A 25,073-nucleotide genomic window follows, 5' to 3' on the forward strand; every position below is an offset into this window, starting at 1 on the left:
CGTTCTCTTACCGAAACACAAGCATCCCCAGAATACAAAAACATCTTATTTTCTTCCGAATAGCAAACCCTCTCTCTCTTCCACCCTCACCCGGGGAAGGGAAAGGAAACCCACTTAAAGGATATGCTAAGTCCTACACTGGCCCTTTGCATGAAAGAAGAAGGGACTCACTCTTGGTCTGGGCAGAGAAGGCGTGGGTAAGTTTGGCGAAAAGTTCACTGTTCTCAAAGCGGTCTTCCTTCACCTTTGTCCAGAAGCAGTCCTGGGAAAGGTCCTCAGCAACAAACTGTGGACACAGGCAGGGTGTTACGAGTTCAGGCTGAGCTCTGTATTTTCCATCCAATAACACTGATTAAGATGCAAGAGGTGGCTGGTGGATATTAGCAGTGTCAGGCTCGAGTCAGATTGACCTGAGACCCAGAGACAGCTGTGCTCTTCCTGGTGGGGTCAGCGGATGACGCTTACAGGCTGTTTACTGATGATTATTCAAGAATCAGATTCACAGCCTCCTTCTAACCTCAAATCCTCTAGTTTTAGAAGCATGATGGCTTTATTTCACATCTTGCCTTGTTCTACATTATATATTTTCCCAATCTATCTAACTGTGACAAATGTGTTCATTTTATGAACAAATCCCTACACTCCTTTGTGTTAACTTGGTTTCTGATGCAGAATCATAGTGTCTCAAACACATAGTGAGAACAACACGGAGCCATGCAAACATATCGTGTGTAACTCATTCACTGGAAGATAGAGTTAGGGGGCTGTATGCATAAATCCATGACTTCAGGTCAGTAAAATTATCCGTTACCTTGAAGACTGATGAAATGGCTATTATCAAACAGTGTGTCACCCTGGCACTCATATCCTCAAAGGCCAAAAAGACTCATTTAAGTGTAGCAGAGGATAGGGCTCAAAAAACCTCTGCAACGTGATGTCTAGCATATAGGAGATGCCTCATATCTGCTGAATATACATAAGCATGAGGGCACTTGAAGACAGATAGATGTGAGCCACAAGAAAGGGAAACCCAACCACACCCAAAATACAAAGTAGGAAAGTGAAATGGTTTCTTAAGAAGTACTAACGAAGAAATGGACAGAAAGTCTCACCTTGGACCAGTTTGGCCTCCGGAGCTGCACCTCTGGCTTATAAAGCTTCTTTGGGGTTAATCCATGTGGCAGAACTGGGGCTGCAGGAACTCCAAATCCAAAAGGGGGAGGTGGAGGCATGCCCATTCCGGGTGGGGGTGGAGGAATGCCAGGGCCTCCTGGAAATGGAGGAGGTGGGGGGATTCCAGGACCACCAGGAAGAGGGGGAGGGGGAGGTGGCATTCCTGGTCCTCCAGGCAAGGGAGGAGGAGGTGGGGGGATACCAGCACCCCCAGGCAAAGGGGGAGGTGGAGGGATGGCAGCACCTCCAGGCAAAGGAGGGGGTGGGGGGATGGCAGCACCTCCAGGCAAAGGAGGGGGTGGGGGGATGGCAGCACCCCCAGGCAAAGGAGGGGGTGGGGGGATGGCAGCACCCCCAGGTAAAGGAGGGGGTGGGGGGATGGCAGTACCCCCAGGTAAAGGAGGGGGTGGGGGGATGCAAACACCCCCAGGTAAAGGAGGGGGTGGGGGGATGCAAACACCCCCAGGTAAAGGAGGGGGTGGGGGGATGCAAACACCCCCAGGTAAAGGAGGGGGAGGTGGTGGAGGAGGAATAATACCATCCCCTGGAAGGGGATGTGGGGAGGGTATGCTAACCCCTCCTTCTACAACTGCAGGTGGGGTTGGAATAACAGTGCCAGAGACACCAGGTAAAGGAGGGGCAGGGGGAACAGTAGCACTGCTGGAAGGAGTTGCAGCAGTAACTGCCGCGGAGAGAGAAGCCATTTCTTTCTTGGCATCTTCCAGTTCCTTGGACAGTTTGGCCACCTAGAGAAACAACATCAATGGGAGTATATTTCTCATTCCACTTCAGGGACAACTGGGGCTGGAAGGGACCTAAGAAATTACTTAATCCCAACTTCTCTTTTTATACATGAAGGGGGTGGAATAAGTCAGACATGAAATGATTCGCCTAAAGTCACATAGCTATCTCATGGCAAGCCAAAAGTAGAGTCCAGGACTTCATGTTCTTAGTTCAGCCTTTTTCAAAAGGCAACTTCAACCTTTATGTTAAACTCTTCCTTTGATCATAAAATGCAAAGATTAAGTAAATCAAATATTCTAGTTATATAACTAATACATGTGCTATACAGGTAATTATGTAACAACATTAAGTGATCAAGTTATCAGATATCACAGATCGTTTAAATATTTATAACTGCAGAGAGTGCATGTGGGGATATATCTGCCCAGAAATGACTAAATTAGGGGAAAAAAAAAAAAAAACAGAGCAAATATAAAAACAGTTTATTTAGTTTCCAATCCTAAATGTACTAGAAGACTATTATCTTTATTTCTGGGTAGTACTGTGACTCATTTTATTTTTTATGTTGTCCCGTATTTTTTAAACTTTCCATCTGATGTATTATTTACCCCCAAAGTAAAACAAACAAACAAGAGTAAGGTTTTTTAAATATGCACTCTCTAACTAGATTACCTGTTATCGCCGAACCCTCTCCAGGAATAAGAGATGACTCCTGCTCTAAGACAGGCTCATCCTGAGGCTGCTGATAGCGGTTACGGTCACTGCCTTCCCTGCTCAGACGTTACCTCTCCTGTGAGCTGAGACACCTCTGCTTCCAGGTCCTGTTTCTCTGTGGCTATTTGTTGCTTTTCAGAATCCAATACGTCCTTTTCTCCCTGAAGATCCTGGAGCTTCTGCTCAAAGTCACTTTCCATCTTTTTCATTTCCACCTGTAGCTCATGTCGGGCTGTTAACTCTGAGTCCAGCTAAAGGAGAAAGGAATCAGGCTCCCCGTAAGCTCCACATCTCAGCAAGAAGCACAAAGCTATTCCCCATAATTTACTGTTTGTGCCAATCTTTGATCTACAGAGCTCACTGACCCAGGGTATGCCTGGAAAAAAAGAGCACCATGATTTTGACCTGAAAATCAACGTTAAAAGGAGGGGGGAACCAGGCACCATTTCCACAGTCTCTATTTTTGGAGTTATAATTAAAAAAACAAAAAAACTAAGATTTGAAAGACATTTAACCAAGAGAGCTCGGTAGTCTCTACGATCAATACCTATCAACCACAAGAGGCATCTTTAACAATTGAAAAGAAAAAAGAGAATTAGACATTCCAGGTTCCTATGCTGTGAGGGATAAGAGGCCTGAGATGTCAAGCAAACCTAACAGTGCTCTCGCTATTATACGAGTGTTATCTGTCTTTCCTGTCCTGCCAGGGGCCCAAGAACTATGCAAGCTCCCACTAACTAGCTGTTCACTGTCACACCCGTATTAGTTTTCCACTGGGTAACCTACACCAGAAAGCTTCCCCTAGGAACTGCTATTGTGTGCTGAATGCTTTCAAAATATCACAGGTAACTGTTTCACATGTCAGAAAAATCATAATCGTTAGACAGAGAAAGAAAGATATATCCCATTTTTTTTCATTTCTCATACACACCTTTTTTTCCAGCTCTGCAGCTTTGCCTTCAGATTTCTCCACCTTTGTTTTATCAATCATTTGATCTGAAAAGAAGAAGAGTCAGGAAGTAAAGTTCCCAATTCTCTTGTCTTCCCTTTTCACTACCTAAGCCCATCAGTAAAACGAAAGGGCAGTCTTTGGTCCCTTTATTAGCCTTCTTAACATTCTGCACTAGACAAAGCAATGAAACTTTCAGTTAAGTTCAACGTAAAAGTTCTGAGTGCCTATTATACAGTAAGGCCACCATGCTATGTGGCACAGAGAATGCCTACAAGTCACACTTCTGAATCCCTGAGACCAGCAGGAGTCCCAGATAATAGCTAATGAAGTCCCTTCAAAAGGTGGGGTAGTGTGTGAGAAGTGGTAAATTTTTAGATTATGCAGAAAGAAACTAAAGGCCTATATATTCCTAGCATAGATGTTGGTTAACACTTAAGAAAGGTAAATACCTAGAAACTAGAAATTTTCCTCTGAACTTTTCACTGAAAGAAACATGCAAAATGAACGGTAGAAGCAATACTTTAAGGAACCAGAGAGAAGAATGCACTTACCAATCAATGTCTCAATGTCAATCTGGAGGTGCCGGCACCTAAAATCAGGATCGGCCCCATTCTTGCGCAGAACTATCTGAGAAACACATTCTTCAATCAACTTATAGTACTGTGGTCTGTGGAGGAAACAAAACAGGGTCATTAAAGGAAAACCACAATATAATTTTCAAGTATTCAGCATCAAGAAAAGTTAACTGCTTTGACAACAGAGGGACCTGAGGATAAAGTGTCTGGAAAAGAACTTTTCATAAAATTAACAGAAGTGTTGCTGCCATGCTAAGAAACCCCTCTTCCACATCATCTACCCCATCTACTTCAGATAATCAAAGCTTCTTGCCCTGTGTATCCTAGTGCCAATCCTTTCCCATCTAAAAACCCAGGCTTGAGCCTTCCTGTCCTGGACAGGACTATCACTAAAATTCTACTTCCAAGCAACATGAAAAAACTTTAAGTTGCTACCTCCCTCTGCTATCATGTTTCACCCCACCCTACCACACCCCTCCGAAAAAGGAAGGGTATTTCATCTTCTGCATTGTGACCTCTTCCATAGAGATGCCTTTATGTGGATTAAAGGGACAACTGACAACTCCCTTTATGTCTATGATTAAAAATGAAACCTAATTCTTGTCTTTTCTTTTTCCCTTTGCAGACAATCTTTGGATTTAAGGATTTTGTGCTTTCTACTTAGGCTCAAATCTAAAACTTCCACCAGGTATACCATTTACCTGGCCTCATAGTCATTTCGGACCAAGAGGAGGTGCTGCAGGATGGACAGGAAGTGCGGCTCTGCCTTTGAATCCTTCACTGTGTTTAAGAGAATCTGGAAGATTTCACTGAAGTCAGTGGAAAGGGGAAGAGGCTAAGGAAAGCATATATTTAGAACCTGACAGGTGGCTTGCCTAACTCTTGGGAAAACTAACAAGATGCTCTTCTATTCTAACAGCTGTTTTTCCTGTAAACGTTGCCTGAAACTTTAAGCGCTGTAAACTTCCTTTAGCCAAAGGACCAGTGAGTTGGGTGGTACCATACACAGGGGTAGAGGATTCCTAGTATTTGGCTTTAAGATCAATCAGTAGACAGAAACTAAAAGATAATTGCCTTGTGGCAAATATCAATAGGTAACCAAATTACTCCCTCTGTCAGTCTCAGGAACACACACACGAAAGCAAATTACAACCCCACTCCCTGACTTGTGTATGTCCTCTAAAAACCAACTCTGCATCTTAGTAAGCTAAGCTATCGTGTTCTAGGAGGTCTATACTAATTTTGAGGGCTGCTTCCATGCTAAGCAACCTTTAGATCACCTTTCCTCACTCCTCTGGTCCATGCTGTGGCAAATAAATCCAACAGCAATCAAAAGACACCTGCCTTGTTTACTGAGAAGATGCGCAGGCTGATGCCCTGTGCTGAGTCATCATTCCCACACTGTTCCATACAGGGATCTATGACTGAAAGGCCCCTCTGCCCTGCACCCAGTCAGTGAAAGGATATTCCATCTCCATTCGAATGTCATCCAGCCGTCCCTTCAGGTCAAAGGAATCTTCCTCCCCTTGCTCATCAAACACAGCAAGCTGCACTCTCATATCTTCATTTTCAATCTTCCGAAGGTCCTGTCAGTGACAAAAGGAGAAGTCAGGGAACCCCAAAGTATCCTATGTTGGCTAGAAACCCAAGCCTTTCGACCTGGTTTTTCAATTGCAAACCAGTTATCCTAGGGATGACTGGCCTATACACGCAGGAAGGAATCGGCTCAGCCTTTTGAATGAAGTGCTGCATCTCACCTGCAACACTTGATGCAGACCCAAGCGCATCAGTTCACTTCGGATATGAACTCGGAAGTCAAGTTCTTCAGCTGGTGTGATGAGAGCATTGATCAGCTGTATGCATCCCACCTAAAATAAGAAAAGTCAGTAGCTATATCAGTGTTACTCCTAGAGACCAAGATTCCATTTTCTTTACATGAATTCTGGGGTCCAAAATACAGCCTAGAAAATGCAGTACAAAACTACCAGGACTTTCTGCTGGAGCTATAAGACCTGGTTTGAGCACAGGTCTGGAGAGCAGAGGTCTAAACAATTCCAAGGCTTTGATGGTATACTTTGTTCTAGGCCTTGATTTCCCTAGCTCGTAAATAGATACCATGCCTTTTTCCCATCTCATAATGAGGAAAACAGTTCTTCCTCTGCCTTCTTGTTTTCCCGTTAGAACAAATTCCGAAATATAAAAAGTATAGTTGGAAATCATTCCATGTGTCCTATTAAGAGGTCAAATGAATTTGAGTCTTTCCATCTTGAATTCTATTCTTGGGCCCAGTTTCTGTGGATATACATGCCTTGAGTGCAATGGAGGTCCCACTTTTTAATCCATCCAACAATGGCTGGAAACGTTCCATCTCATCCATCTCAGCTCTTTCTGTCATTGCCTCCAAAACCCTTTCATTCCTGATCAGGAGAAAAGAAAGAGAGAGAACTGCCCAGGTGCTCTGACACAGACATGCACAAAAGGCAGATGATATGGTGGCACAGATCAATTAGGAAACAGAATATCATCAGCGTTCTATATTTCTCACATTACTCTTGTCATCACCTAAACAGGGGCCAGAATCTGCTGAAAGCTATGGAGCACCTCTTTAGAAAAATGTACCTGAAAAACCATGCCTATCCTATCTATGGATACCAAATTAAGACCCCTGTTCTGTAGAGTGTAAGTTGGTAAAACTTTTGGAGGGGAATTTAGTAATACCTATTTTCAATGCAAGTAATATGTGGCCTACTTCTAGAACTCTTCCCAACATAAATGCATGAATGTGAAAGAATGTATGTATAAGGATGCTCATTATGGCATTATTTGTAATAGCAAAAATTCTTCTCATCATCTAGAGCAAGAGCCATAATATGCTTAAAAAAAAAAAAGTCTACCTAAATGTCTAGCAATGGGATAACTGTTAAATAAATTATGAGGCCTGCATACTATGGAATGCTAAGGAGCCACTAAAGATAATAACGTAGATCTAAAAAAATACTGACATAAAAGTGTGTCCAAGATTTACCGTTAAATAAAAAGAAACAAGCTGAAAAGAATAAATGGTATGTTTAGCTTCTGTTAAACCAACTCCTCCACAAAATTAAAAATCTATCCTATACATGTGACTGGTTTTATAGGCATAAGTCATCTTTCCTTAGTTCTAGAATACCATCTTTTGGAGTGGCATAAGATATCTTAGAATCTAGGAAACACCATATATTCGTCTGTGCTAGAAAAAGATGTATGCAACTGCACCAAGTCATTAACAGTGGTTATCTCTGCCGAACAGGATTTGACAAAGGCATGAGGCTGTTAAATTTTACTTTATATACTTCTGTCTTGTTTGAATTTTAAAAATAATGTGCTGTTCCTGAATTAAAAAAAAAAAAGGAAAAGGAAACCTTTGCCCTAAATAATACAGACATTAATGGAGATCTAGGATATATCCAGCTACACCTGTGACAACCAGTGGTACACTCAGGACAGCCCCCTTAAGCCCCCATCACTTAATAATCTTTCTTAAACATTAAGATTCACAGAGTTCTCGTTTAGGAAGAAATATTTAAGACCAAGTGGCCACCCAAGCAACTCAATTTTCCTCTAGACTAGAGAAGATAGTAAACAAGAGAATGGAGAAGAGAAATAATTCCAGTCACATACATGTCCTCTGGCTGTGGGAGGATACAAAGGGCAGAAAGCAGCCTCGCTGCGTCAATCATCATGTTGGGAACAGCAGGATCCATGGCTCTGACCAGCAACAGGATTCCTTCTTTTGTCTCTAACATGGTCTTGATTCCAAACTGGTAGGACAAGAACAGAGAAGGGAGGCTTAAAGATGACAGCATTTAATCCGGGATAAGTTTAGGGGTCATTATGGGTTGAATGGTATTTCCCTCCAAAATGCATATGTTGAAGTACTAACTCCCAGTACCGCAGAATGCAACCTTATATGGACACAGGCTCATTGGCAAACGTAATCAGTTCTTACAATAAGGTCCTATTAGAGTAAGGTGGGACCTTAATCTACTCTGACTGTTGTCCTTACGAAAAAGGCAAATGTGGACCTAGACATGCACAAAGGGAGAACACCATTGTGGACAGGAAGGCAGAAGCGGGAGTGATGCATCTACCAAATGAGGACTGCCAAAGACTGTCAGCAAACCACAGGATGCTGGGGAGAGGCATGAAACACCCCCACCCTCAGAGCCCTCGGAAGCAACCAACCCTGCCAACACTTTGATCTTGGACTTATAGTATAGCCTCTAGAACTGTGAGACAATAAATGTGTTAAGACACCCATTTTGTAGTACTTTGTTACAGCAGCCCTAGCAAATTAATACAGGGATAGAACACTCTTCCCAACAGAGCTAAACAGAAATGAGCAGAGCAAAACAATTTTCCAGTAGACACATAACAGAACTCTCTGTCTTCCAAGAATAAAAATCTTGGATTTTAATGTTTCTTTTTAATGCCCCCCTCACCCATCCAATGGAATAGCTTAATTATAAAAAAAATTAAACAGTGAGGAAGATAGATTTGCACTCAGGAACAAATAATTTTGGGTACCCTAGGTTTAAATACTAAACAGACAAAAAAACAAAAAAAACAAATAAGCAGAGACTAAAGTAATAAACCTTTCAAAAACAGTAACTATAAGTTAGGAAATTCAAGAATTAGCAAAAGAAAGCATAAAAGAGGAAGAAAATTTGAATGTATCATCTGAAACTGATATTAGAACTGAGAAGAAAGATCTACAGAAGCATGTATATGTGACAACCAAAAAGTTTTGATACTAAAAGGGAAGCGAGAAGTCTTGAACCTCATATTCCTAGGTCCTTTTTGTAGTTTGTCAATACAAGAGAAAGAGTAGGAGTCACGATGGAGTTTGGAATGAAAATGGGAAAAATCTCACCTTGTTGTTCATAAAAGCTTTCAAGCAGCGAATGATCTCATGCTTGTTCCGGCAATCGTAGCTTCTGCAGGGAGAAGACATAATCAGTGAAGTCCCTTTATTCTATAACTCCTCTCCCATTTGACTTTTCAGTCTCGCAAACAAGGGTCTCAGGAACATCCCCAACTAGTAGCTCCCAACGGAGTAAATTCAGCACATAGCACTCTGCCCTGAGTGCTGGCAAAAACAGGTAGCTGAAGAGTGATCCCCACCGAAGACCTTTGGTTAATCCTCTCGAAATCCAAGTTCAGTATTACATTCAAGTCTTCCCTTTAACTCCCTCTCTATAGGCTCCGAAATGCTAAATTCTATCAGCACAACATCCCATCTATTACTGTTTGCCTTGCTACCTCAAAGGTTTGAAGTCTATACATTCGAAAACACATGTGTGTGTTTTCGAAAGATCCCAGGAAGTAGAGAAGTCACTTTGGGTCAGGCTGGCTTCAAAGTAGCTAACTGTCCAAGGTATCCCCAGAAATGTTCCAACCCTGAAGACCTTTATAAAGCTAGTCCCTAACTGGTGAAGTGTATTATAAGACTCCCAAATGAAGTAAGACCCAGGCCAAATCACAGGGGAGCTCTGGTCTAAATCACACCCTATTTCCAGACCAGATAAGAACCTGTGCGGGGAGACGTATATACCTTATGTGTTCTTCACTGTGAAATTTAAGTTCCTCCTCCTCCCTTTCCTTATCTATAAGCATCATTCGTCTTCTAGTCACCCCTATAATAAATCCCATTCTCAGCTAACAGCATATTCTCCTCATCCTTAACTTTACACTTAACTACTATTTTCTCCTTTAGAGCGAAAAGCCAAGTCCCCTGTTACCTCCCACCTGGAAAGTGTCAAAACTTGGAAGTCCTTACCCAGGAGTCTCCTCTTTCTCATCATGGAGTCGTTTAAGGATGTCCAATAAGGAGGCCAGGCCCTCAGCACCAAATGTTTGCACCCAACTGTAAGGGACAGAGATAATGCAATGTTAAATCAAATCAATAAATACTTCTTCACCAAAACAAAGTTTATCCTGCCAACTCCTACTCCCAATCTAGAATATTCTCACACTTCCCTGGCTCCTTTGATCTTCAATCCCCACCACCAGTGAACTCTAACCTTGGGCTCTTACTCCTGTTATCACCTCAGAATCCTCACCTGACAGGGTTGTTGTTGAGGGAGACGCGAAGGGACTCCAGGCAGCTGAGCAGAGGCGCATCCCGCAAGCCCGACCTCAGCTCCTGAATGTACATCATGGCAGACCGAGAGCTCTCCTTTTGGCTCATGCCCTAGACAAGAGCACACAGAGAGATTAGTAAACCCTAGACCCGGTCATAAATTGGACTGGGAAAATGTTCTATGAAATTGGCAAAACCAACAGGTCCAAGAGAGGGGCACAGTCTCCCACGTCATGGCTGCCTGCCCCAGAACTCACAGCCTTGGACGTGTGCAAGTATTGAGACACCATCTCCCTCTTGATAATAATGTCCTTCTCCCTCAAAGGTTGTTGTTTCTCCTCATTCAGGTTCATGTCCAGCTAGCAGAGACAGAAAAAAAGGAAAAATCAAAATTGCCTCGAATTCCTTACAAGTTTTCAGGGTTTAATATCTTGTATACTTGGCTCACTGAATAAATACGTTTCCCAATTCCTAGAGATTTAGGCTATGACAGATGATGAAAATTCCTCAGGGATAAATGTGGTTCACATTTTAGTATAAATCCTTATAGACATTTTTATACACACACATACTTACCTTTTTTTCCTAACAAAAACAGACTCAATACAGACGAAAATTTATTTTCTATCACTGAAAGAAAAGCGCACATAATGTCTTTTTGCACCTAAGATGGACTTGAATAATCTCTTTGGACTGAAGCACTGGGCGACTGGCATCATCCAAACACCAGCAGGATGGACACCAGCGAAATGTGCGCCACTCTAGGGCCTAAACATCCACTACCCCTGGCTAATGCAGATTCGGTACAAATTCCTTTCCCCTGAAGAAAGAAATGGAAACTCTGTGACAAAGCCCCTCAACAGATATAACCTGGAGTGTGTTACTGGTGGAAAGGCTCTGTTTGAGCCTGTGACATGTATAACCTCGTGTCTGAGCCCAGTATTTCACTGAGCACAAGATTAACCCTAACAAGTCCAGAATATTGTTTGAAATGGGGGAAAGCACAGGGGGGAAATAGATACAATCCATTTCTTCTCAGGGGTGTGTGTGTGTGTGTGTGTGTGTGTGAAGGAATCACCGCCTCTGAATAGCAATATTAATTTCACGTTTTTCTCAGTCAATTCCTGGTGCCTTTCCCTCATTTTATAGATAAATGAAACACAGAAGTTGCAAAGTGCTGACCCTCAGATTGAATTAGACCCAAAGATAAAGAATGTTCTGCTTGGCTAGCTCAATTATTTTAAATTTGGGAGACTTCATATAAAAATATGGATTTCTAGCATCAAGAGATGTAATCATCAAATGTCAGATTGTGGGAAACTCTACAAGTCAGGTTCCATAATTAAATTAAACTTAAGAGACTATTAGCGACAATGGACCTTATATGGAATTGTGATTTGAATGAAAAAATTGTTTTTTAAAAAAATGACCTAATCGGGGAAATCTGAATGCTGGCTATGATATTTGATCTATTAAAGAATTATCTTTTTTTTTTTTTTAATTACAGATTTCTGGCTTCTTTTTGAAAAATACAAATAAATGGCACTACTGGGCTGGTATTCCCAACTGGAATGCTACAAAACCTACTGGAACTAACAAAAATGCCAGAAGTCCTTCTTCATTTTACCACAGTCCTCCTCCTTACATCTTCTGTCGAGCCTGTTTAACTTCTTTATGCTACCTCCCTGGCCCTGAAGACATCTAAGTTTGCAATCCAAGGCCAAGAGTTTGTCTTCATAGATCATACTCGTAATGTACTTGAATTACAAAGAGGCAAACTAAAAGCTTCAGTGGAAAATAGTAACTGCAGTACTGGCTGAGTGTTTACTGTGAACCAGGTCCTGTGTTGAGGGTTTTCAGCCCATGCTTTAAATTAAGTTAGGCCTGCACTAGCTCTGTTTGAGAGCATATATCCAGGCACTATATAGATCTTATGAAACCTTATAAGCATGTAGTCAAAACTTTCCAAGACTGATCACGAGTGGACATTCATTCACTGAGTGTCCTCCTCACTGAGGAACAACAGCAAAGGAAGCCACATCCACATACACGTCATTACTCAACTGACCTCAGCCACAATCTCTAAAGGTCTTTTAGAGATTATAGCATCAGAATTCTCTTTCCAGATTCACCACTAAATAGAAGACCTTGGGCAAATGATGCCTTTCCATTCCTCAGTTTCTTCTTTGTATAGAGTTCATTGAGAAAGTTTCAACACTTTACCCGCTCTGGCTAACCCAAAGGTCGTCCCCACACTACCACGTGAGTTGACCCACTTACCCTGTGTCTTTGTGGCTCAAGTGTTGCTGGACAGAAGGACATTAACAAGGTGGTCAGTGATCAGATATGCCCAAGCCTAACTCATAGATTCCAATGTGATGGACTGGTGCTTGCATATTTAGTCCCTTCCTTAATGGGATTGCTATTAAGAAGTTCCCTGTTAAGCCTGGAATTCTTTGTCATTAAAAGCTAGTTAGGGGGAACATGCACAAAATAGGGTCCACCGTGGCCATAAATGCATTATCAGAAAGAAGCAATGTTTTGAGGCGGGAAACTTACCAGCATCTGTTCAAACAGTACTAGAACTTGCTCGTCTGAAATGTCTTGCAACGATTGTGCTGTGGGATCATCCCCATATGATGCAGAAGAATTTCTATGAGCAGAATTGGGCTTTTCCTTCTCCTTCTTAATTCTCATGCTGGTAAGTCGCTCCAGCTGAGAAAGAGAAAAAAGTATTAGCAGCGATCCATTTTCATTTACACAACAAACCGCATATCAGATAGCCAACCCTCTAACCTCTTATACATGTGTGATTCCTCTGGCTTGTGGGCAGTTCTTATACATGTGTGATTCCTCTGGCTTGTGGGCAGTTCAAGCCTATTCTGACATGAAAAGAAGAAACTAGTCTTCTTTGTATTTAATTTAGTATACTGACTGTACTCTCATCTTCATCCAAAGATAAGAGGATTGGAGAATTAAGATTGAAACCTCTCTACAACAGAAAAATGTTCTTGGGCTCCCCTGCCTTTTCTAAGCCCTCCAGCAGCACAGAACTAAAAACCATCTCATGTACACAGCTATCTCAGTAAAATGCCCTTTGTTTCCCTCTAACTATCCATTAATCTGGCCAGGCCCTCAGAGGTCCCTTCCTCTGAGAGATAAGTGTGACTGCAGATTTTAATAGATGTAAGTGATATACTTGTAGAATAAACAAGTAAATGCCTTAAAACAAGGAACCATTCCTTTATCTCTCTTCTGTACATGCCACAGCACTTGTATTAGGTAGGCAGCAAAAGTTCAGTACATAGTCTTCAAAATCCCCTTTGCAGAGAATACATTGTACTTCAGGGGTACATATGCCATCTCTTTGCCAATGAAATGCTCATGAACCATTCCTCAAACCTCAAGTACACATGCTCAAATCAAAAAGAGTCACTGATAAGCTGCAGCTTATCAGCTCTCTCTGTTTGCAAATAATAGCAAATATCTGCAAGCATTGTGAGCTTCAAGTGATGTAAGTGGCAAACCGCAAGTTAGCTTGGAGTTTAAAGAACATGCCTAACCTTGGAAGCCAATGAATGTGCCAGGGAAATGCATGCAATAGGCCAAACACAGAGCAAAGAGTTAGGAAAAATCCTTGGGGTGCTCTGCGAGTAGAACCTATACCATCATTACAAGTTAAAGTCAAAGTTATAGCAACTGGTAAATATCATAGGATAGGAAATGAGCTAGAACATGCACATGCTGATCAAAATTTCCTTACCTCATCTGCCATGAGCCGCTTCAGAGTCTAGGACACAGGAAAAAGGAGGGAGAAAAAAGATCAGAGACACGCCATGAAACCTCCCAAACACCAGATGGGTTGGGGCAAAAAAAGAAGGAAAATGAGTTGAAAGGATCTAAGCTACTTCCCACAACCTAAAAGATTTCTGCCAAAGTATTCCTTAGCACAGTCGGTCAGGTAAGGGGCAGGAAGAGTTTTAAGGTCATTAACATATGGCTCTTTGAAGAAAAAGGAAAAAAAAAAAAAGGATGGAGATCTGAAAAGACTCTGAATCCAGTGACCAATAAACCTATGAAATGTGCTCAATTTCATTAGTAAACAAGGAAAAGCAAACTAAAACCACAATGAGACATCATCTCGCACTCTCCAAAATTGTGGTAAAAATGTTCATGTCTGTCTAGTTGCAGAGCGGCGGGCGCTCTCACCAAATTGGTGGTAATATAAATTGCTGGTAATATAAATTGCTACAGCCACTTAGGAAAACAGCATGGTATTATCTAGTAAAGTTAAATATGCACAAGACTACAACTCAACACATCGATTTCTATGTATCTACCCTGTGGAAACTTGCACGTATGTGGCAGGATGTATACAACAAGGCTGTTCACAGCAACTCTATACGATCCGAAACAGAGAACCATCCAAATAGCCATCAAGAGCAGCATGAATAAACTGATACATTGGGACAGTGGGAAACAATTACACCAGGAAAGTGAATGAACCTACAGCTACTCACAAACATTAAACTGAATGTGTTATTTCATTTACATTGACCGTAAAAATATGCAAAATTATATTATTTAGGATATAAAATTATAAAGGGAATGATTACCACAAATGTCAAAACAGGGTGGGTGGAAGCGTTGTGACTGCACAAGGGGACAAAGGACTTATATGGAGTGCGTACAACAGTCTATTTCTTAACATAGATGATGGCTACATGGGTGTCCTGTATGTTTCATATTCTCTTCTTCTGCACACATGCTATATTTTACTAAGAAAAAAGTCTGAATGATCAAGTGTGGGAAAGCGCTAATTCTTCTTCATCCTAATACTTAATTTTAATCCATATTCTTGTTGCTTAGGGAGAGGATAGCGAATACTTCTTGACTAACTTTCTTCAACTAATGAAAAGCTTGTTCTGACCATGCCACAAAGCTATTCTACTAACCTTTTTACAAACAAGAAAAATCGATATCATAATGCCCCTGTTCCCATGTCAGAGTTCAGTTAAATCTGGGAATCTTAACTTTGCCCTCCATGGTCCAGAGGTCAAGCTTCTGCTGAATGGGCGCTAATCACTCACTTGAAACCATAAGAACCTTGTCAGCATTAATGGAATTTAAAGTTACTTCGTGCATGCTGCTTACTGGAGATGGAAGGCAGCAAGACCCGAGGAGACTAACAGTTCCTTTCGTCACCCCCACCCTAAGTCACCCAGCACACAGAAGTGACACAAACCACAAAAAACTTCAGTATGTACAGTGTGATTGTCATTGTCAAGGTCAAATTTATTTGCTCCTGGAGCAATTGCTTCCAGCACCTTGTCTTCCAAACTCAAATGTGCCCTCAGAACCAAGCAACAACCCAAACAATTCTGGGATGGATGTAACATAGGTAACAGAACCTGCAGCTAATGATTCAGTGCCAGTGGGACTATTCACAGCTGCGGGGAAACCAGCAACCTGTTCTTTCTGCCTACACTCTTTGTTCTCTTCCATCCGTTCCCACTACCACTACTACCCAAGTTCACGCCATCATTATCTCCTGCTTGATTTACTGCAACAGCCCCCTAACGGATCTCCCTGCCTTCAGTCCCATCTGCACCACACCGAATCCATTCTCCATACTAGTATATCCAAGAGTAATCTTTCTAAAATGCCAAACTGTCCAGGTTATTTCCCTATTTAAAAACCTTCAACAGGTCCCCACCGCCCTCAGATCAAAATCCAAATTCCTTAGCATGGCATGTAACATTCCTGGCTTCTTTCCTTCGACCCATCTCTTACCCAATCCCCACCTCAAACTCTCATCCTCTGGGCATCCTGAACTAGCTGCAGGTTAACAAACCGAGTATTCACCACCCCAGACTTTCCCCAGGCTGCTGCTTCCTGCCTAGATTGTGCTTTCAAGGCTAACTAACTCCAAGATGCCCTGCAGGATGGCACCCCCTCTAATTGGACAGGTACCTCTCCTTGTGTTTGCACAGTAACAGGTACTTGCCTGTCTCACAGCACTAGTAGTAGTGCATTACAACTGTCTTTTGATTGTCTGCCTCCTCTATCCTTTTCCAGACTCAGTTCCTTCAGGGCAGAGCCTGAAACTTAGTCATTACATCTCCTATGAACAAATACCATAAACTAGGGCTGCTTTCCTAAAATACCAATCCCTGGAGAAGCCCTCAAATCTATTCCACCTCTTCATTATCTCAATGAAGAAAGTGAAGTTCAGACAGGTGGAATAAATCACCGAGGTCACATGACTGGGGGCAAGCTGCGTATGGAACTCGTCTCCAGATTTCAAAGCCCCAAATCTTTGCATTCCCCAAATTCTTCTGCCTTCTTCCCATTTAATGCCCTCTAACTCTTGCCTTTAGATACAAAAATAAATGTATATTTTAACGAGAAGGAAGATACTAGTTTCCTTTGGTGCATCATTAAAAACAGATTTAATTTTTAAAAATTATCCATGTTTTAGTGCTCAATTTGAGTCGACAGCAAAAAACATCCATGCAGAACATAAGCTGCATTTCATCAATTAGTCCAACAGAGGGCGGCATCTACCAGCAAAGCAAATCACAAGGCCGGCAAAATTCTGTTTCAGAACTCAGAACACCCCAACAGCAAGCTCAATTCAATTACTGAAATGGAACCTGCTGCTACAGTATATTGACGGTGTACTGTTTTCTTGTTTAATATTGTCTGTTTTCTTTACAGATCCTATGTATACGGTGTTTGCAAACAGTAAGCTTTGTTTTTTTAATTGTTATCATGCGTTGTTTTGTGGATTCTCTGAGATACAGAGATCCCTAGATCATGAAAAGTAGAAAGAACTAAAAATAGTGGAGTCCAGGAAGATAAATGCCACTGGAGCTACATTCATGCCTTTCGCTTCAGATGTCCAAGCTTTTTTATAAAGACTCTAATCATCCTACCTACCTCTAAATGCCTCCCCTCTCACCACTGTCCTTGTTCACTGTCAATTCTCTTCTGCCCCCAAGCCCACCCCTTACTCCCCTAGCCTATCTGCACGAAATACTTCATCTTCCTGTCCATCCTATTGAGTTTTCCACTAAAACCTTCAACTACAAATATCCATCCTGAAGGAAGCATAAATACTGAATAAAATTTCTTTAAATATCAAAATCTACTCATGAATACAGATTAATAGGAACTTCCAGGTAAAAGATGGTAGACTGAAACAAAGCATCTAATTTCTCCCCTTCTTGAAACCCTTCTAAATCTACAGAAAAGGAATTTTTAGAAAGAAAAACATAATGGAAAGGAGACTACAAGGTTGGGAAGAACAAGAAAAGCACAATTGCAGCCAAATTTTGAAGCTAGGGAAATAAATGGAAGGACTAGTGATAAACCCAAAGACCTAAGAAAACTGAGTCCAAAATCAGAAGTAGGAAAAGCTAATAACCAATCCAAATTATACTTAAGGATCCTCAAAGGGCTCAGGAATTAGTGGCACCAGGTATCTATGGAAACGGGGGTTGGGGGTTGGGGGGTAGGCTAAAAATAAGAAGATTGGTTGAAAGCTGTTTAAGCAGTTAGATCTGTAGATCTTTCTGCCTCGGCCCCATACATGCAATTTGGGAAATTTGCCTCCCTTACTCCAGCAGAAGTCTGGAAGTTTATTCTTAGAAGAGGGTAAAAACAGAGGGTCTCTGGATTGGGGGATGCCAGGCACAGTTGTGGGTAGGAATCCTATACAAAAATTTTTAATAAGTTATCAATGTATACTATATGCTGAGAAACACAGCATCTTCTCCCTACTGGTTTCTCAAAACCCCAGCAACCTGGCTCTTATTCTTGAGTCAGAAGTTTGGAAGTCTTATCTGGGGAAGAAAAAAAATATCTAAAACCACTGATATAGTCCAAGTAGATCACCCTAGAGCTCTGCAGTCCAATATGGTACCACTTGTCACATGTAACTACTGAGCACTTCTAATGTGGCTAGTGTGATTGAGGCAGAAATTTTTAATTTTAACAAAATTTAAATTTAAAAACTAATACTTTTTCCCCCTTTCTTCTGCCTCCCACCGCCCCACTCTGGTTCAAGCCGTTGTTTCTTAGTCTAGTTGTGTAGGACACAGCTCCCTGGCCCACACTGGTGTTAGGAGCCTTGCGCTCCCCCAGGCTGGGGCAGCGGGTTGCCAGTCATCGATCACCAGTCATCGATCAGCCGCTCACAGCAGCTCTTGTCGGACAGTAGCCCACCTCTAGGGAGAGCTGTTGTTCACAACCTTAGCTGTAGGGGGCGCAGAGCTGACTGGCCCATGTGGGAATTGAACTGGCGGCCTTCAGAGTAAGGAGCACAGCGCTCCAACCACCTGAACCACTGAGCCGGCCCACTAATATTTTATTGTTATATTGTTAAACTTAAGTATGTTTGGTACACCCTCGGTATGTGAATCTACTTATCACTTGTAAATTTTATTAAGTCTAAATACACATCAAGTATTTTTTATGAAAATTTAGCATCTGAATTGAGACGTGCCATAAATGTAAATAAACACTGGAGTTCAATAACTTAATATAAAAAACAATGTAAAATATCTCATTAATAATTTTTATTCTTCTTACATATTGAAACAATAGTTTAGATATATTGTATTAAAAAATTATATTATTAAAATTAATTTCACGCTTTTCACTTTTTGTCTTTTTCTGTGGCTACTAGAAAATACAAAATTACACGTGACTCACTTTATATTTCTATTGGACAGGGCTGTCCTACAGTAAAGCACACAGACAACAAAACCTAGCCATGTATCCAGAGCTTCTAATCAGTTTCTTAAACATTAGCAAACAACCCAGGATTATCAGATATCTGAGGAAAATTACTAATATAAGAGGGGAAAAAATGCAATTTGTCATATAGAGACTATGCAAGGAGATGAACGATTAAAAAATCATTAATATCCACAAGAGAGAACATAATGCCATTTTAAAAAGAAACGTTTAGAGGAAAAAGAATCCTTAGAAGTTAAAAGTATAAGAACAGAAATTCAAGAGAAAGCTCAATAGAAGCACTGGAAGATAAGAATGATAAGAATTGAAGAAATCTCCTAAAATGTAGAGCAAAAGATGGAGAAGGAAAAACAAGAGAGAAAATATAAGAAAATGGGAAGATCAGTTTGGGAGGTAAAATATCCACATAATAGGAGAAAACAGAGGAGCAAGTTATCAAAGAAATAATTCAAGACTACTTCCCAGTACTGGAGGATGAGTCTGTAGTACAAATGACAAAAATAGATCACAGAGAGGACATATCATGATGACATTTCAAAATACTGGGAATACAAAGAAAATTCCACAAGATTCAAAGGAAGAAAGGAAAAGTGATCATATACAAAGGAATCAAAGCAGCTTTGGATTTTTAAACAATATATCAAAATCTAGATGACAATGGAACAAGGCCTTTAATATCTGAGGAAAAATAATTTCCAACCTAGAAAAATATACCCAACCAAACTATCAATCAAATGTGAATTCAGAATAGACATTTTCAGACATTTAAGCGTTCAAAAAATATATCCCCGTGTACCTCAGGAAGCTATTGTAAGATATGCTCCACCAAAATGAGGGAACAAACCAAGAAAGTGGAAGACTTGAAATACAAGAAACAGGAGATCTAACACACGAAAGAAGTAAAGGAAATCCTTTTTGCCAGACAGCACAATTAAAATGGAACCATGAGATGTGAGCCAGGTACTCGAAGACTGTCATCACCATCATCCACTTTTGTTCTCGCTTTTTAAACTGACAATACCTGGTGAACCTGACCCAGATTCTTGGCTTATTTGAACCGTATGTTAACAGTTTCTTCCCTTCTTTCCTTGCTCTACTGCCTGGACTGTCAAGGACACTCATTCCACCCCACAGAATTCTTCTGCTTTGACTTATTCAGGAGAGCTAAAGGTTGGCCATGGTGAGCTTAGAAGCAGAAAATAAAGCTGTACCCCCCCAACCACATTCCTGTTGGATGTCTAGTATGTGGCTCTCATGGCAGCCTTGCCAGATGCTCAACTGTGATGAGCCCTATGTTCCCCAAGTCCCTATGGACCACTGATATCCTCAGAAGAGACCCTTGTAAACACTCAGAGAGTCTCAAGTCGAACTATGACTCCAAGATAGTATTTGGGGGGCCGGCCCGGTGGCTCAGGCTGTTGAAGCTCCATGCTCCTAACTCCGAAGGCTGCTGGTTCAATTCCCACATGGGCCAGTAGGCTCTCAACCACAAGGTTGCCAGTTCGACTCCTCGAGTCCCGCAAGGGATGGTGGGCAGTGCCCCCAGCAACTAAGATTGAACACGGCACCTTGAACTGAGCTGCCACTGAGCTCCCGGATGGCTCAGTTGGTTGGAGCGCGTCCTCTCAACCACAAGGTTGCCGGTTCGACTCCTGCAAGGGATGGTGGGCTGCGCCCCCTGCAACTAGCATGGCAACTGGACCTGGAGCTGAGCTGCGCCCTCCACGACTAAGACTGAAAGAACAACTTGAAGCTGAACGGCATCCTCCACAACTAAGATTGAAAGGACAACAACTTGACTTGGAAAAAAGTCCTGGAAATACACATTGTTCCCCAATAAAGTCCTGTAAAAAAAAAAAAAAATAGTTCTTGGTTTATCTTTTTATCTACCTAACAGTGGCAATATTATCATTTATACACAGTCTAGATTTTACATGCAAACAATTATGGATAGAAGCAGAAACTATTTTATTTTAAAAAGGGGTAGAACAACATTTATTCCACAGGAATTTTTTATTCAATAGAATTAGGTGAGTAAATAAATTTCTAAAGGTCATTAGCTGGTACAGGAAAAGAGCTTAACAAAATTGCATTTATTAAAAAATGAGCTTCATCTTCTCCAAAATATTCTCAGTATTATCAAATCTTACTTAAATTAAATCGTTCAATGGTACATTGCATCAAAAGTAACAGCATCAAAAATAAATATACTTGGCTGGATATGCTCTGCATTAAGACCATCAATCAACATAAAAATAAAAGGCTGTCCCCTCAATTCGCCTTCCAGAGAGTAATTCAAGGCTCTGATTCAGTCACCGCATCCTAATGTAATATGTGGTGAGATAAATCGTTTGGTTACCATCTACAGGAAATAAGAAACTTCCTAGACACTTAGTTTGGTTTCTATAAGAAAACAAAAATTAAAAAGTCAAAAGATCCCAAGGCATGCCCTGTGAGGCCAAACTAATTAAATGACTTAATGAGCTTGAAACATGCCCTGATCAATTATTATCATAATAAATGCAAATGAACTATAAAACTTCCTTTCCATAACTGGATTTATTGCAGTGGTGATGGTGGTGTACCTGTTAATACTTCAACTTTTAAAAGTGGCCCGATGAGACCACTTTTTACATTTAGAACTCTGGCAGTATTTGGGACAGAGGCGCCCTCTGTTTGCCTAGTAAAGAACTGGACCTATTATAAACTCAAGGATATAAGAAAATTCATCCAAGGGACTGATTCACCTCTACCTAATTCCCTGAATCTTTAACTTTTCCCTCCGGTCAGAAAAAGGGCATAGAATTCTCAGACAATTAAGGATGATCTCTTTGCACAGGATACTTATGTAGCCAAACAAAAGCTAATTAGATAGTGTCCTTAGTAGCAGAGAAATTAGCAAGGATCTAACAAGAGAATATGATTAAACATTACTCTGAACACAGTACATTACATAGCAAAAAGTGTTTCTAGTAATTCCTACCACTGTGCTTCACGAGATAATCGGACAATAATTGAACTAATAATATTACCCGTGTGCTAGCCATGAACCATATGGCTTGCCCACAGGTAACAGAAACCTACAACTACAAGCCTCTATCTCAGTACTTTTTAAAGACTTTGTTCAGGCTACTTATACAGGATAACTACAGCTATAGCTGAACTCTTGGCTAAGTGAATACCACCAGAACACCACGAATGAATGGCACTTGGCTCCTACTCTGTGATGATTCTGGGAGGCCCAGGATCCCTGAGACCTATAGGTTTTCTTATAACACCTATAATCACAATGCCATTCACTGGCTGCCTCAGTATACTCAATTCCTACCTCTCCCTCTGCTGACATCCGCCCTTGCTCATGGGCTAATTCAGCATGAGGGAAATGTTTAGTGTGGGAGGTAAAATTCTAAGACGTCCCCCAAGGTTTCTAGGCTGATATACACACCCTATATAATTACCACGACTATAAATATGATAGGCTATCACTCCTATGATTAAGTTATGTTCTTTGGCACAATTGACTTTTAAGAAAGGGAAATTATCCGCGTGGGCCTGACCCAATCACATGAGCCCTTTAAAACTGGGCGGAGGGGTGAGAGACACAAGGAGTCAGCAGTGTGCCATTTCTGCCTTGAGCATGAAGGGAGCCAAACGTCAACGATTGCAGGCAGCCTTCAGGAGCTGAGAGCCACAACTCAGGCCTGCAGTTGCAAGGAATTGAATTCTGCCAACAACCTGAATGAGTCTGGAAGCAGATTTTCCCCCAGCACCTGCAGATGAGAACTGGCCTAGCTTACACCTTGGTTTCAGCCCTGATACTGAGAACCCAGCCACGCTGTCCATGTTGGACTTTTGACCAATGGAACTGTAAGCTAATAAGTGGGTGTTGTTTTAAGCTGTTGAGTGTGTCACATAGCAGCAGGAAACTAATACGTTAATAAGCAAACTGACAAAATCTAGAATTAATCTAGAACTCTGGCTCAAGGGAAAAGACCATGAGTCCTGGTTTTATTTCTGGCACCCTAAAAAACTGCAAGTATGATTTTTGAGCAAATCACTTTAATTCTTCATGCTTCAGTGCCCCTATTTATTAAAAAAAACAAAACCAGACACACACCTCTTGGGACCACTGAGATCATAAAATGGAATGGTGAGAGTTCATTCTGTAAAGTCAATTGTGCCGTTCTGATGACTGAATGAGTTGACAATTCACTTCAAAAACATGGCAGAAAAAAAAGGCTATTCCTCTATTAAGGAATCTATAAATTACACACTTAGCCATAGGCAATCATTTTGCAAAAAGAACTAAAGAACTTACCCAAGCCAGGCTCTTAATATTTTATATTAGATGCTTCTTCAGACCATTGATTGTAGCTGTTTCTGTGGACCAGACTGTAAGTTATTTGGGAGCAGGAACCCATGTCTTGCTCATTTGATATGCCCAATATTTAATAAATATTTTGAAAATTAGCATCAGTATAGGTTTAGGAGCATCATCCTAAGCACAATATATTCATTCACTCATTACTTTATTCAAATTGAGCAAACTGAGGAAAAGTGTGAAGATTTACGACAGTACAGTGTGACTGTCACAGACAGCTCAGTAAGCTATCAGCCCAAACCTTCAAGAGCAATGTCTTCCCCTATGAATGAGAGCAAGGGCTCCTGATTGGTGCTTCAGCCCAAATGACATATTTGTTAGTTATCCAATTAAGGGACACATATCACCTAGAGAGTCTTCCACCTCCTTTGAAAAGCAATGAACCCTCAGTAATGACACAGGTTACTTATGGTAAAAATGGGACATGTCACTGCAGCCAACGACAATTTTCTTTCAAATCCTAATCTACCCAGGAAGCATCAAGTAAGATACCTGTCATTCAGAATCATATAGAACAGAGAGTAGGGTGTGGCTCTGATTCATTTATTCATTCTACCACAGGACAGACATTCAGTTCCTTAGAATAGTGAGGCAATGGAGGGTCTTAATATGGAGTTGAACCCAATCACCAGTGAATCCTACTCCAGCTTTGCCACAAAACACACCACATTTCCACTAAACAACAGTAAAGACAAGGTAAGCTTTTCTTTTTATCTACCACAGTTTCAGTCTTCCTATCTGTACCACTATGTTGTCTCATAGGACTAGTGTGAAGAATAAATAATAAAATGGACATAAAGCACTTTGTTTTGCAAAGTGCTGTGTAAAAGGTAAATAATATATGAGGATGCAACCAATAAAACTTGCTGGCCTCCCTTCAATTCCCACTCCTTATATAGAAGTCAATTAGAACTAGAGAGAAGGAAATAATGGATACCTTCAAATGTAGAGAACGTTCTCTTCCATTTTCAAGGAACGGCCCAAGGATAACATCAAATGAGTCAGTATCTCATCTACCATTTACAGAGAAACAAGATACATTTTGATATTACTACTTATTGGTGCCAAGAGCCTTAACAGGAGTTCTGTAGAACTGAAGCAACCACTTCAAAAAAGAAAATAAAAAAAAGAGTATGTCAGGGAAAAGCAAGTCTAAGAGAGGAGCACAAAATGACCAGGAATTGAAAAGTATGAACTAGAAAGCCAATCTGACATTATAAAGTTAAATGTGTTTAAGGCTAAGAAAACTGAAGATTATCTAGCAGTCCCCAGAAATGGAGACAGCACACTCATGTTCTCCATGATCACGAAAGAAAACGTGCTAAAGGAGTAAGTAAGACTCTAGCAGTTCATCCATTTAATTCTACGCTGCCCGGGCAACCCCACAGCTAAACTCAGTTTTGGAGTTAAACCTGTTAGAATTCATACAAGAGACAATACAGGGAACATCGTAGAGGAGAGTCAAAGATCTTCTACTCCTCATTAAAAGAGTTCTTTCGATCTACTCCTCCTACCTTCCAGAATCAGTATATTTTTTCCGGATACCACCCAGGGAGCCCTGAACGATTCCAGACAGGGACACATGTCAAGCACAAGTTAGAAATGCCCTATAAGGAGCATTAGGTACCTGGAATCCATTTCGTTTTAATA

General features: G+C 41.1%; 1 protein-coding gene across 1 annotated transcript in view; it reads right to left on the reverse strand.

Annotated features, from left to right (window-relative positions):
- The window catches only part of DIAPH1 (diaphanous related formin 1), an 87,007-nt gene that overhangs the window by 49,051 nt on the left and 12,883 nt on the right, over positions 1 to 25,073 (reverse strand). The window contains exons 2-16 of the mRNA XM_074313689.2: positions 12,839 to 12,994; positions 10,537 to 10,638; positions 10,260 to 10,390; positions 9,977 to 10,063; positions 9,071 to 9,134; positions 7,819 to 7,958; positions 6,467 to 6,575; positions 5,916 to 6,026; positions 5,626 to 5,744; positions 4,860 to 4,976; positions 4,135 to 4,250; positions 3,563 to 3,627; positions 2,703 to 2,882; positions 1,113 to 1,919; positions 172 to 286 (exon numbers count right to left, since the gene is read on the reverse strand). Of these exons, the coding sequence (XP_074169790.2) occupies positions 172 to 286; positions 1,113 to 1,919; positions 2,703 to 2,882; positions 3,563 to 3,627; positions 4,135 to 4,250; positions 4,860 to 4,976; positions 5,626 to 5,744; positions 5,916 to 6,026; positions 6,467 to 6,575; positions 7,819 to 7,958; positions 9,071 to 9,134; positions 9,977 to 10,063; positions 10,260 to 10,390; positions 10,537 to 10,638; positions 12,839 to 12,994 (2,419 nt within the window). The remainder of the gene's footprint in view (positions 1 to 171; positions 287 to 1,112; positions 1,920 to 2,702; positions 2,883 to 3,562; positions 3,628 to 4,134; positions 4,251 to 4,859; positions 4,977 to 5,625; positions 5,745 to 5,915; positions 6,027 to 6,466; positions 6,576 to 7,818; positions 7,959 to 9,070; positions 9,135 to 9,976; positions 10,064 to 10,259; positions 10,391 to 10,536; positions 10,639 to 12,838; positions 12,995 to 25,073) is intronic.

Source organism: Rhinolophus sinicus, chromosome 5 (genome assembly GCF_057876585.1).
Source record: "Rhinolophus sinicus isolate RSI-liver-muscle chromosome 5, RSI-T2T, whole genome shotgun sequence".
NCBI classification, from domain to species: domain Eukaryota; kingdom Metazoa; phylum Chordata; class Mammalia; order Chiroptera; family Rhinolophidae; genus Rhinolophus; species Rhinolophus sinicus.